At 42.0% G+C, this 14,421-nt stretch overlaps 1 protein-coding gene across 5 annotated transcripts in view; it reads left to right on the top strand.

Moving 5' to 3' along the window:
- The window catches only part of RALB (RAS like proto-oncogene B), a 44,928-nt gene that overhangs the window by 13,293 nt on the left and 17,214 nt on the right, over nt 1-14,421 (top strand). For all 5 annotated transcript variants that reach the window (XM_026510159.4, XM_026510160.4, XM_044388280.3 and 2 more), the window contains exon 2: nt 11,864-12,029. In XM_026510159.4, coding sequence (XP_026365944.1) covers nt 11,916-12,029 — 114 coding nt within the window. In that variant the 5' untranslated portion in view covers nt 11,864-11,915. The remainder of the gene's footprint in view (nt 1-11,863; nt 12,030-14,421) is intronic.

Genomic DNA, 14,421 nt, shown 5'->3' with positions numbered 1-14,421 from the left:
AAGGCTCTGGGCTGGGAGGGGCAGGGGGCAGAGTAGTAGGCGGAGAGGTGGGAGAGGTGGAGCCTAGGGATGGGGGGAGAGAAAGTGGGTTTTGGAGCCACCATCTGAGCCCCTGGAGCTAGCTTTATTCCTGGACACACGGTTACATGAGCCAGTAAATCATTGTTTTGCTTAAGCTCCTTTCAGTTGGGCTTTCTTTCACTGTGGACAAGAGTCCTAATCCTATAAGGGGGCAGAATGTTCGCATTCCCTGGAAGCACCTTCAACTTGAATTTCTATTTGTAGAGCTCATGCTTTACTCATGCAGAATGAAGTATTTTTGCGTCGTTACATTTTCCCCCTGGGCCTGCCTGGGTCTGATTCCCTGGACTTGGCAAGTATGTGTATTTTCAAAGCCGTTATGTACAGTGAGTTGGGACTCCCTTGGTTGGAAGTGATTGAAACCTAAGGTACATGAGCTCACACCACAGAGGGGATTTACTGGGTGGACACCAGTGCACGTCACTGACTCAGCGGAGAAATGGAAAAGCAAAAGCAAGCCAAGGAAGGGGCCCAGCACGCGGCTGGGACTCAGGAGCATCTGGAACCAGCCTCCTGAAGGCTGCCAAAACTGTCCCCGTGTTTCCTCCCCATGTGCTGGCTTTGTCTCTCCTTCTTGCTGTAGATGGGTTTTCGCTGCTTGGCAAAAAACATAGCTGCTAGTTTGCAAAAACGAGTGGCCTGCAGACAGGCTTTGTTTGTTCACAGTGCTTTTAAAAATTGATTTAATTATTAACATTTTAAAAAGGGTGATTTCACATAAAATTCCAAATTTCTGGCATCTATTAAAGAATCAGAAGTTTGACATTCCTAAATCCCAGCAATCAGGAGGCGCTTCTTTTGGGAAGGAAAATACATTGTCCAAGGGCTGCAGGAGGGCTGCTGCGGTCTTACTTCTGCTGGGGGCTTCCTGTCCCTGCTGTAGCCATCATGGGCCTGGCTGCTTAGTTCCCTAGCTTGGGTCCGGTGCCCTCCTTGGGGTCAGTCGGTTTGTCCCAGGGGATGGGGCCATGAACCAACCTGGCATGTCTTATCTCCCTCACCCTTCTCCCCTGTCCTGTAATAACCAGGTGGACGGTGGAGGGGAGCAGTTTCTAGAAAAAAAATGCTAGGCATACAGTACCATAAATTATGTATTAGCATAAAGTTGTGTGTTATTTCGTGAAATCTTTTTTGAACTAATCTTTACTGATGTATGTTTGCCAAAAGGGCTGGTTATTCTTAATATACTTAACATACTTTAAGTAGTCCTCTGCTTTTTTATCTTGGAGGAGAGCTGGAAGACTTAATAGAATTCTTCGTGATGATTCAGTCCCGTGACCATTCCTATCAAAACTAAGCATTTCAATTGGAACTTGCGATGTAACATGGCTTATCCATTTGTTTTTATGGATGATTCGAACTAGGATTGCAAGAAGTTGCTACAGATGTACCAGCAATCTTCCAAACCTGATTTAGTAAAAATTAAAATTTAGACATGGATAGAATTTGGTAAAGTATTTAAAAAAAAAAACACTATTTCCTGGTTTCTAGAGTTTCTGTTCTGTTCTAACTTGTGAAAATCTAAAAACACATTTTCTTTTTTTTTTTTTTTAAAGATTATATTTATTTATTTGACAGAGAGAGACAGCCAGCGAGAGAGGGAACACAAGCGGGGGAGTGGGAGAGGAAGAAGCAGACTCCTAGCAGAGGAGCCTGATGTGGGGCTCAATCCCATAATGCCAGGATCACGCCCTGAGCCGAAGGCAGACGCTTAACCGCTGTGCCACCCAGGCGCCCCTAAGAACACATTTTCAAGTCAGAATCACTTTTTTGTTTCTTTAAATGTATTTCATTATTTGAAGTGAGTCTATCATTTTAAGTCTTCATTATTTTTTCCTATCTTTGGTAAAATTCTATGCTTTTCCCAAGACAGACAATCTTAAAAAATTTCTTTCTCACTTACTCAGGGCTCCCCTGTTTCTGAAGACTTTAAAACCTTAGAGTGAAGTTATAGAAATTATTGTTACTTGAATTTGAAGAACAGGAGATTAATAGAAGACTAGTGTGAAAAAGGGTCCATAGTTAGGAGGGAAATAGGAAGAGGAAAACATTCACTTGTGGACTGACTGAAAACTAAATGCCTCTAGGGAAGACATTAGGTAAGATTTTGTCATCACCATCCAGACACTGGAAAACTCACATGAAAACTTTTTTTTTGAAAACTCTCAAAAAGTTTTGAATCAGATTGTAAAAAGTGAATCAGTTTTCTTAAGATGGCAACGTAGCATGGCCTTTGTAAAAACAAAGGTGGCAGGAGAGTGTTCATTGTGAGACCGCTGACTAACAGAAAATAAGAATTTCATTTGAAGGTGGGTTCATGGTGCCATCCCGTGTTCTACTTATAGAATTAAGGTGATAAAATGGCTCCAACCTTAGTTAGTGAATTCAATTAATATGTATGTTCTCTGTGATAGGTAATGAGTGAAACAGTGGTTAAGGAAGACAGAGAATGTTCTCAAAGAGCGTCAGGTCCAGCGGAATGTTGTTCAAAGCTAGGCATGAATCGGAGTCATCTGGAGAGCCTGCGAACACAGGTGCCAGAGCACAGTGCTCCTAAATTGGAATCTCTTCGGGAGTGCGACCCAGGCACCCACTTTTCTGTCATTATGTCTTATAAATGTTACAGTGCAGACATTTTCAAACATGTATGAAAGTACAGAGAACAGTGTAACCAGTTAGCCTTTTGCCCATCAGTCAACTTTGGTAATTATCAATTCACGGCCGGTCTTATTTCATCTGTATCCTCGCTCCCCTCCCCCTTGATAACTGAAGCAAATCCCGTATGTCATTTCACTTCATTTGTAAGGAGGTTCCAGTAAGTAACTGGGAATTTTTTAAAAATAACAATTCCTTAATATTATCAAACCCAGTCAACATTCAGATGTCCCCAGTTTTCTTACGTGTTTAGGATCCGAATTGAGGTCCGTATGTTTCGCTCACTTTATGTCTCTTAGTTCTCATAATTTATAGGTTCCCTCTCCATCTCTCTTTCTTCTTGCAGTTTATTTGTGGAAGAGGCTGGGGGGCTTATTCCATAGAGCTTCCTCCAGTTTTTATGTTGCCGGCGCTGTGTCTGTGTGGTGACGCTCACCATGTTCCTGTCTCCTATATTTCCCATAATTCCCATAGAAGCTTTCTTCACAAGACAACATCGTTGATGGCTATTTGTCTTTTTCAAGGTGCTTGTAATGTCAAGTTGTCTTTTTTTTTTTTTTTTTTTTGTAATGTTAGCAGACTTTGATGCTCAGGGCCTAGATTTTCTTAATCCGTGAGGAATCGCAAAATGGTGATAGCCCACGTTCTGTCATTCCTTGATTTGTTAGAAGATTTTGTGGAAGGAAACATTGCTTCATCTGTTACAGTTGACCCTTCAACAACACGGGTCTGAACTGTGCAGGTCCACTTACATGTGGGTTTTTCTCGATAAATACAGTACAGTGCTGTAAATGTATTCTCTCTTCCTACGGTTTTCTTAACATTTTCTCTAGCTTTATTGTAAGAATACAGTATAGAATACATAAAACATATGAAATATGTGTTACTTGAATGTTTATGTTATTGGCAAGGCTTCTAGTCAACACTAAGCTATTAGTAGTTAAGTTTTTGGGGAGTCAAAAGTTATATGTGGAGTTTTGACTGTGGGAGGGTCGGTGCCCCAATGCCATCATGTGGTTCGAGAATCAGCTGTATTTAGTCACCCGATAATACGGAGTATAGGAGAAGCACAATGCATTTTTCATTCTTTCCCTGTGTTGACCAATTTTCAAAATAATGAGTTGTTTTCCTAGTCCTCCAAAGGTGACCAAAAAGACGCACTTAAAGTATTACTGTGAACAAATTTGATATATTTCAATCCATTGCAGTTACTGTCTTTAGTGATCTTTAATTGTCCACCTTTGACCAGTGTCTTCACCTTGGCTCCCAAGTGTGTGTCTGCGTGTGCGCAGATGTATTTTTAAATTACTATTACTTTTGTAGCTAACAGCATTTATTAAGCCATAAAAAGAACCTCTGGGGAGGGCTGCCACTTTAATGATGTACCTTCTAGAATCAGTGTTCACAATAGAACACTCAAGACGCTGTTTCCTTAATGGAACATTGATGAGAAATGTGGCACGGTGTGCGTCATGGAAAATCGTTTAAAATGTGTCCTTGTTTTCATTTCTTAAAACTCTTCCCTCATTATTCATTCATTCCTTTATTTATCCTCTAGGCGGGTCTAGATCTCTAATCCACTGGAGGTCAGACTTCTAGATCCTGGCAACATACATAGGAATAAGCCACTATCTTTCCCCCCACCGTGTTCCTGTGAACCTCTTGACCAATAACCACAAGTTTGTGTGTCATTAAGATGACAGTGATATAGGGTTTCAATGCAGGAAGGGAGGTGCTGTCATCACACACTTGTGTACAGTCCCTCAGCTTGTTTATTTGGTTACAACTATTGAATAATTTGGCGTTAGATGCTAAGAAATACGATTCCATGTGGGTTTTCAATACTAGTGGAAATGACGTCTACTGAGTAGACAGTGTCATTGCATTTTGCTTTTTTATGACAATCCCTGCAATCCATCTGTTTCCTGTGTTACTTCATATTTGAAAGCGCTGGGGTTTTGTTTTGTTTTTTTTGTTTTGTTTGGGGGGAGGGTGCTTCATGACCCTAATTTAGATCAGATTGTTCCGAATTTGGATTGTAACAGAAAGTGGTATGAATAAATTGGGATTTGCCTTGACACCTAAACAGTGCTGCTTGTTAAAATGCAGATTCTGATTCATAAGTGATGTATGGAGACACTTTAAGACCATGCAAATATCCTGTTCCTCATCCAGATCTCCCCTTTAGATTTAGCATCTATTAATGATTCTTGCGGGAACCAGTCTTTACTATGATCATTACAAAATGTTGATTTTCCAACTTAGATGCACCCTTTACATTTATCAGTCTGCCTTGGACGTTCTACTGGAAGCAAGAGCCCTCCCTGCCTCTTCCCTTGTTTATTTAATACTTATCCTAGGTATGGATTCACAAGTTCCTAATTTTTCAATGGTCTGTTTTTATTACTGTCCTTAATTACTTTGGTGCTTAAATTGTCCCAGATTTAGGATTGTTCTCCTTTTTGATGGTTATTTAATGGATTAAAAACATGAGACAAACCATGAGAGACTCTTGACTCCGGGAAACAAACTGAAGGTTGCAGAAAGAGAGGTGGGAGAGGGGATGGGGTAACCAGGTGATGGGTATTAAGGAGGGCACGTGATGTAATGAGCACTGGGTGTTACGTGCAACTCATGAATCATTGAACATTATATCAAAAACTAATGATGTACTATATGTTGGCTAATTGAATTTAAATAAAAAACATGGATAATATTTTGGGAGATTGAAGTACATATCTAGGTTACCTCAAGTTACATTATCTGGAAAAAAAGTACCAAGTGCAATTTTTCACACGTGTACAGTGTTTGAGAGTTTCCCCTGTGCTTTTGTGGGCCCTATTACCTAGGACACTTGAATTTTATGAGGGGGTCTGGAGGAGTAAGTTTTCCTCTGCATTTTCAAATTCTCATTTGATTTTCTGGACAATCCTGTGATATAGACAAGGTGGCATTTTGACTCTACCTACCAACTCATTTTCTCCTAGCCTCGGTTTAACTAAAGACTAATGATTATATTAGCCTATGGGACTAAGGTTCACTGGAAACTACTCCTTCCTCCTAACACGCATCAGCGTGGTTTATATATTGTGATTTGCTATAAAAACTTTACTTCGCCAGTGAATGTGTTCTGGTCTTTGAATTAATGCTGAGTGGTAGAGAGCCCTATTTCTTTTTTTTTTTTCCCTAGTGAAAATATCTTTCTTTTTCTTTAAATAATTTTTATTTTGTTATATTAGTCACCATACAATACATCCCTAGTTTTTGATGCAATGTTCCATGATTCATTATTTGCATATAACACCCAGTGCACCATGCAATACGTGCCCTCCTTAATACCCATCACCAGCCTATCCCAGTTCCCCACCCTCCTCCCTTCTGAAGCCCTCAGTTTGTTTCCCAGAGTCCATAGTCTCATGGTTCATTCCCCCTTCAGTTTACCCCCCCTTCATTCTTCCCTTCCTTCTCCTACTGATCTTCCTATTTCTTATGTTTCATAAATGAGTGAAACCATATGATTGTCTTTCTCTGCTTGACTTATTTCACTTTGCATAATCTCCTCCAGTCCTGTCCATGTTGCTGCAAATGTTGTGTAATCGTTCTTTCTGATGGCTGAGTAATATTCCATTGTATATATGGACCACATCTTCTTAATCCAGTCATCTGTTGAAGGGCATCTCGGCTCCTTCCACGATTTAGCTATTGTGGTCAATGCTGCTATGAACATTGGGGTGCATATGGCCCTTCTCTTCACTACGTCTGTATCTTTGGGGTAAATCCCCAGTATGTTTCATATGAATGTATCATAGAATGTATCATAGAACATGACATAGGAAAAGCATTTCCCCACCCTTGCCTCCCTGCCCAACCATCTGAAGGAAGCTTTTTTAGTTTGGAGTGGCTCATTTTTCTACACAGGAATGTGTGTTTTTATCCTTACACGCTGGCTGGGGTGAAGGACACACCTTGCAATGGCTTCTCATTTCCTCCAGGGGAGGTTTCTTAAGATGGCATCTTAGGCCCATTTGTAGGTGAACATGTCTTTGGAGACTCCTCACCCAGTCACTTCCCCATCCTATACTTGGTACTCGCTATGGTGTTTCGTGCCTTTTTTCCTTAGCGTGTATTCTCAGTTATGCATGGAAAGCTCGCCTCTCTCACCCCCGTCTGCTGAGTGAATTCTTATTCAGTTCTGAAGCCTTTCCTGATTCTCTTTCCCCGAGTTCATTATTCTTTCTGTTACACTTTGTACATCTTTATCATTGCATGTGGGAAATTATAATAAAATGCTTTAGTTGTATGTCTAACCTTAGGGGATTAAGTTTTCTAAAGGCAGAGACCCACGGCTTGGCACAAAGTAGCACTTAAATGTTTTTTGGACAAAAATGACTTTTCCTGTTAGTAAGTAGAGACCTAGTAAAGGGTGTTCACTGGTATGTTTCTCAAGTCCCCTGTAAAAGACCTCTGACCAAGAGAGAGAGCCATGCCAGGACTTGGTGTTATGAACCCGAATTCCCCTCCGGGAAGGTCTGTGTTGTGGCTTCATGTATTGGCCATGAACCCAAATAGTTTGCTGAAGTGATTTAGGAGGATTGCTAACCCCTTAGAGTTCTGAAATTGTTAGTGAAGGCCGTCGGGGGGAGTATGATTGCTTTGTAAAAGATGTTGTCTCCGTCGAAGTCAGGGATAAAGTGTACTGATGTCTACAACTTACATGAAAATGCATCAAAAAATAAGACGGATTGATGGGCAGGGAGAGGAACGCCAGATGATGGGGTTTGTGGTAAAGCGAATGGAGCAAAACGCTCATTGGAAAATCCAGGTGGTGGGTATACGGACTCGCGGTTGCAGTTCGTTCAACTCTGCTGTAAGTTTGAAACTTTTCATAACAAAATGTTGGGAAAAAGGGATACTTGTATTATTTTTTAAGAACACATTTATTGGCTAGGCATGTCAATTACAAACATTCAATCATCAACACGCACTTCCTAAAGTGCGCTGATTTGTTTTCTTCCTGTTACTTCTCTTCCTCTCTTTATCGAGTCGGCTCTTTCAAATCCCACTTCCTGTGTTGCTCCCTTTAGGAGAATTTCCCTGACCTTCTAGTTTGATTTAGTTGTCTCTCCTCTGTGGTCTGGGAAGAGCATCCCTTGTGTCGTTCTTATGCCACCGCATTTATTATTCTGCACTGTGATCGTTTACTAATCTGTCGCAATCACTAGACTTGGAGTTTCTTGAGTCAAAGACTAGGTAGGTTTCTGGAACACTTTTGGTACAAGTAAGAACAAAAAACAACAACAATAAGTAGACTAACAGTGGCTTAAACAAATAGGGATTTGTTATTTCCAGTGTCAGGAGCCTGGAGGTCAGCATTTCCAGTTTCCAGGATCGGTTTGGTGATAGGCACTTGGCTGGCCCTTCTGCCTTTCTCCCATCTTTCCCTTCATCAGGTCAAGTCGACCAAAGTGGGTATGTGGGTTGGAAATATCCACCGTGGTTATTTCAGTTTTTGAGCTTTGAGCACAGATACTTTAGCAGATATCTTTAGACTTGCTGAATAGTCTTCAGTTCATTTATTATGGTTTCTTCTAGAAAAATTGACTTTGTTTTTGGAAAAGAAGAGCTCAGAATTTGATAGATGTCTGCATGGGTTTGAAAGCCTCCCCCACCCCAACCTGGAAGATTAGTTCTCCATTTTCATACAACTATAATTATTCGTAGAAGCAAGGTTGCTTCAGAGAAATTGTGCGGTGGATGGTCTGGAGGTTCCAACCTCATGCACCAACCTGAGCTCTCTGGGAAACACTTTGTGGACCAGAAATTAGGCCAAAAGCTGTTTCACTTTCCTAAAGTGAAGCCTTTTGGGGAGGCCCACGCCTTATCCCATTTATTCTATTTTAGTCACAATTCAAATGTGCTTAATTATCTAGTTAATTGCTTAGAACACTTATTAAAAAGCACATAATTAGAAAAGGAGCAGTGGAAAGAAGGCCTGGCATAGGCAAGTGAGCTGAGGTTCTGTGGAAGGGGGCAGAATGAGCAGACAACCGATTTTACCCACAGCAGCCCCAGGCTGCTCACATAACTGATCTCATGCTGAGGATGGTCCTTAAATCATCAAGAAAAGATTTAATTATGTTCAGTCTGCTCTGAGAAGACAGATGGTTATAATACGTGAGAGATAACATGCCAAATCACACAAATATGATCTCAAATAGGCTTTAAATATAGGAATATATAGATTAGAATACTGGCAGGAAATCTCCTGTTTATAGTGAATATCTCTGGGTGGCAGAATCATAAGTGATTTTTTTCTCTTTTAAAGATAGTTTAGATATTTCCTAAATTTTCTTTCTTAAAAAAAAAAAAAGATTTTATTTGTAATTAATCTCTGCACCTAACATGGGGCTTGAACTCATAGCCCCGAGATCAAGAGATGCGTTCTCCACCGACTGAGCCAGCCAGAAGCCCGTTTCCTACACTTTCTATTGAGCACTGAAAGGGTTCAGAGTATGCTATCCCAAAATATGCCGCTTTGACTTAGGATTATTTTGAGCTGAAGGCAGTTGAAAAGTAACAGACCAAAATAAAATTCTGTGCCTCCCCCTCTCTACCAGGAGGGGCAGGGCTATTCTGAATCACCTGAGAGCTCTGGACTCTTACCAGCCCAGAGGAGGCACCAGAGAAACCTGCATAACACACTGTACTCACCAGCTCTCATCGTCTCTCAGTTTCTCCTATATAGTATTTGTCTTCCCACAATTTGTTGCCCTTAGAAGTGCAAAGTCCTTTGTTTTTTGGTCTTATCACTTCTCAACGAAATATATTATTATTTTGTTAAGACGCCATGTGAGCCGAAGTTCTAACCGACCCTTTGAGTTACTTATCACTGAGTTGTGTGTGTATGTGAGACGCACACAGTAATAAGCTCCTGTTTGTTTTTCTCTGTTAGTCCGTTTTTTTGTCAGTTAAATCTGCAGGGCCCCAGCCAATGAGACAAAGATAGGTAGAGAAAAAAAATGATAGGTTCCCCCCCATTGTTTTATAACTTTGTGTTTTAAATACTTATAAAAGTACTTTAGACATTCAGAGGGGTTCTTGTTCAACCACTGGTCTTTTGAATAGTCCTGCTTGTTGTGGATGTGGGCTCCTGTGTATGGTGATTTTCTTAGGTGTGTCATAGGTTGGAATTGTGGGCCCTATCTGTGGGTTTTAGCTATGACTATCCTGATCTGTCTTACTGCATGTTGTCCTCTCAGGGAGGTTTTGTTTGTCACTCTGCCTTGTGCTCCAGCACCATGACCAGCCTGGGACCGCTTTTTATGTTAATTTCTTGGCTTTGGAGAAATGCTATGGTCACAGATTTTCTGGGTACACTTCCACACAGCTGGGGCCCAGTCAGACAGACTTCCTTGTCATTGTCCCCTGTTGGTCAACAAATGTTTTTCTAGTCCATTCTTTACCTGTAGGTGTGTTCCCCCAAGGGCCTTGTCTTCTCAGTTCACAATTGAGAAGAGGTCTCAGTTCTAACTCCCACCTGGCCTGGGCAGCTGGTCTCCTAGCCCTGTGTGTTTGTTAAATCCTAAGTGACCAAGAACAGCAGCTATTCAGGACTGCAGGAATAGCAGCTCTTACTGCCCTGATTGTTTTTGCCCTACCATGGGGATTTCTTATTTTCTCTTGAGCTCAGCTCTGCATGTAAGAGAACTTTTCATCCTTGGACATCCACTATAATCACCTAGGAAGCTTTTAGAAGTCCCCATGCTCAGGCTGCATGCCAGGCCAAATCCATCAGAAGCTCTGGGGTGGGACCCACACATCAGGATGTTGTTAAAGCTCCCCAGGTGATTTCCATTGTGCAGCCAAGGATGAAAACCACTGATCTACAGCAGTGTTGTTTTATTTTGCGTGGATGATTTACGTGTGTGCTGTGTAATTTATTGTTCTAGTGGTGATGTTTTCAAGTTACCTGGTCAGCAGTAATGCTGACATATTGTAAGCCTGTCAAATTGTAATTAGAAAAATATTTAAAATTTTAAAAAGTTAGAATTTGCTAGGAAGGAAACCAGCCTTTATTTAGTTTCTACTGGGTGCTAGGCACTATGCTTAGGTCGTTCACATATGTTGTCTCATTTAATCCTCAGGAGAATCCTGCAAGGTAGGGGGTGGTTGGTTTTTGCAGATAAAAAAACTGACTTGGAGAAATCAAATAGTTCTAAGTCTCACAGCTCACAAATGGCAGACCCAGGCTCAGGCCCATGAGATGCCCAGCCCCACGTCCTTTTCTGCACCCTGTGGTATATGTGAAATAGGCTTTTCCATACACATTGGTTAAAATAAAAATTGGCACTGGGATTAAAATAAGTTCCAGGTATCTGTTAAATTAACTTATTTGGAAAATTTTATCTTCCCACTAATTCCAGGGATTCTTGCCTCTTTTTATCTCACATCTGATGTTAAGCTGATTTTGACTAATCAATTGTTATTAATAGAAAAGCTTAACTCATTTCAGTTCACCACTTTAAATACACTTGGAGAAAATAATTTAGTTCTCCTTTTAACGCTGTCATGTGCCACGAAGGGGTACTTATTATAAAAACTGCATTTACTCATCCCCTTCCTGAGTACCTCCATGGCCCGTGTGGGGGGCTGTGTGAGTGTGTGTGCCAGGAGGTAGAGGTACAAGGGGAGGTGAGGAGTAGAATAAAGAGGTGGAGGCTGAGGTCCCTGAGTGCTGGTGGTGTTCTCTGGGGTACCAGATGCCTTGGGGTAGGGGTGGAAAGTGGGACTCGGAGCTCTTGGGTCACTCCGCCTCAGTGAAGCACTTTGAGGCTATATTGATTTTTAGTGGCAGGTTGTCCTCCCCCCCCCCCCCCCCCCAGCGATACAGGCGTTGGGTGTTTGTACCATTTTTTCCCTCTCTCCGTCCTGCTTTCTCTTTGGCTCTGCTGTGGTACATGACTTGCGGGGTTGTTGGAGGGGTTGTTTTATCTCTGCGTGGAACCGAGAAGATTTATTTCTCTGTGGGAATGTCTGGGTTAACCTTTCCTGTGCATTTGGATTTCATTTGATTTTTAGTTGGGTAGAAATCAAACTGCTTCTAAGTCTGTGTCTTGTTCATTGGCAGCTCTTCAACTAGGTCTTCTGTTCGTGTGTCGCAACCTCAGAAAACCAGCAGGATGGCCGCAAACAAGAGTAAGAGCCAGAGTTCCTTGGCCCTTCACAAGGTGATCATGGTTGGCAGTGGAGGGGTTGGCAAGTCGGCCCTGACGCTTCAGTTCATGTATGATGAGGTAAGACACCAGGCACAGATGACTTTCATCATCGAGTCTGCTGTAACAATGTCCCTTTTCCAGCTGTGTCCATGTGCTCATTGCCTCGCACGCATGGAGGATCGTGGGGCAAATCTGTGTTAACATTGGTTTCTGAATAGCTTTCTGCGGGATCTAACCAGCATAAGACCTGGGTTGCTGATTTGGGTAAGTAATTTCAACCGTGGCAGGGATGTGAGGGGTCCCTGCTTACATGATTTCCATCATCCTTTGCGCTTTCTTTCTGACACAAGTAAGGGACGAGGTTGTTTCTAAAGAACAAGTCAGATACTTAGTTTGTAACAGTTTGGGGAGATATTGAAAAGGAGAGCTAAGTTGTAAGACAGTCTTTCCTCAAGTGATAGACATCTGGTTCTCTCTCGTTCTCCCATGCAGCAAAGGGAAGCTCGCACCATCCTTGCCTCAAATTGGTATTACTTAATGTGAATAATAGAGCTGGTGCCGAGTCCAGTGTGACAATACAGTTTTGATTTCCGTGGCAACAGACATCCCTGCCTGATTGGCCGTTGGCTGGTACTACAGGCAGAGCGTTCCGACCAGAGTTTGCATCCCGTTTACATGGGTGTGTGCTTTACAAAATTTGAGAAAGGAAGAAACCCGTAACCACAATCGGTGAAGATCATTACCTGTTTTCCTTAGACTTGCCCTGTCCACCTTCCTCTAATGTTGGATGGTATTTGAGTGGCAATGGCCATTTTGGGGATCTAGCTGAGGGAAGTGGAATTAAGGATACGGTTAGCTGGGAGTTAGTGGAATATATTTATGTGGTTTGGAGTCACTTTGGCATCTGGTTGTTACCAGCCGTCTCACTGTCGGCATGGCTTCCAGGAATATGCCCACCACCCACTCCGCTGACTCACCTGGCTCTGTGACACGAGGTGCAGGCCAGGAGTGTATTGTGGTGTGGCTATTATCCTGTGGCACCTGGCTCTGAAAATGTGTGGGCTGTGAAAGGGAAACAAGGGCTGAGACATATGGAGCTAGAAACTGGTCTGGAAAGTTCTTCCAGATCTTACAGCTTCTTACAGGGAAGTTCAATAGGGGTTTCCTAAATTTGACAACCGTCCTACAACTTTTATGACTAGTCATGTCAAGTCGTGAAGCTGAAAAAACCCTTCTAAACTTTCAAAAAAGAGAAATGTGGACTGATTATGCTAGAGGACCAGACTAAATTGTTTTTTACTCGCTATAGGAAGTATTACAGAATCATTGGCATGTCTGGCGAGATAATCAGAGGATATGGCAAACAAACCAATAGGAAGGTACTAGAGGGATGCCAGGCAGTTAATTAATAAAAATCAGTTATTTTGCTGGATTTTATGATAAAAGCGGGATTTATATTGGTTTTCTTTTTTTTTTTCTTTTTTCTTTTTTCTTTCTTTTTTTTTTTTTTTTAGGATTTTATCTATTTATTTGACAGAGAGCACAAGCGGGGGAGAGGGAGAAGCAGGCTCCCTGCCGAGCAGGGAGCCCAACTTGGGCTCAGTCCCAGGACCCCGGGATCATGACCTGAGCCAAAGGCAGACGCTTAACCAACTGAGCCATCCAGGTGCCCCTTGTATTGGTTTTCTGTTGCCATGTAGCAAATTCCTACAGATTTAGCAGCCTGAAACAACACACATTTTTATCTACAGTTTCCAGGGGTCTGGCATGGCTTAGCTGTGTGCTCTGCTCACGGTCTCCCAGGGCTGCTGCAGTATTGGCTGTGGCCGTGAGCTCAGCTGAGGCTCAGATCCTCTTCCCAGCTCTGGGTGCTGACAGAGTTCAGTTTCTTGCAGCTGTGGGATGGAGGCCCATAGGTCCTTGCTACCAGACTCTTTGCGTAGGTCGTTCATACGCTGGCAGCTGCTTCCTCAGGGCCGGTAGGCACTTCTCTCTGGTTCGCTGAGACAGATTCTTATATAAGGAAGTGTAATCATGGGGTGATCTCGTGACCATTGCTATATTCCGTTGGTTAGAAGCCCGTCACAGATGCCTCTGTATTTAAGGGGAGAGCATCATACCAGGTCATGACTCACTGAGGGTCACCTGACGGTGTATTTGCCATAGTATTTGTCCATTTAAAAAAATTTATAATGGATTATGATTTCTTTTCTCACTCTAGATATTCACTTTTATATCCAATATTATATGTGTAATTTTATATTCTTTCCTTAAAAAGGATGAATAAGCCTGAGACCACAACCTTGATGTCCTCCTGGGTCATTCCCTCCTATATCTTACAGAGAAATTTTTGTCTTTCATGTTTGCTTCTCTTTATCTTATACTAGGGGCCAAAGTGGGGGAATCTAGTGGAATCTGCTTGATTTACCCAAAACGTTTTTTGCATAAAAAAGCAGAGGCAAGTCTTGAA

Source organism: Ursus arctos, unplaced genomic scaffold, assembly GCF_023065955.2.
Source record: "Ursus arctos isolate Adak ecotype North America unplaced genomic scaffold, UrsArc2.0 scaffold_1, whole genome shotgun sequence".
Taxonomy (NCBI): domain Eukaryota; kingdom Metazoa; phylum Chordata; class Mammalia; order Carnivora; family Ursidae; genus Ursus; species Ursus arctos.
The sequence above is the reverse complement of the archived record's forward strand: the minus strand, read 5'-3'. Positions and strand labels throughout refer to the sequence as shown.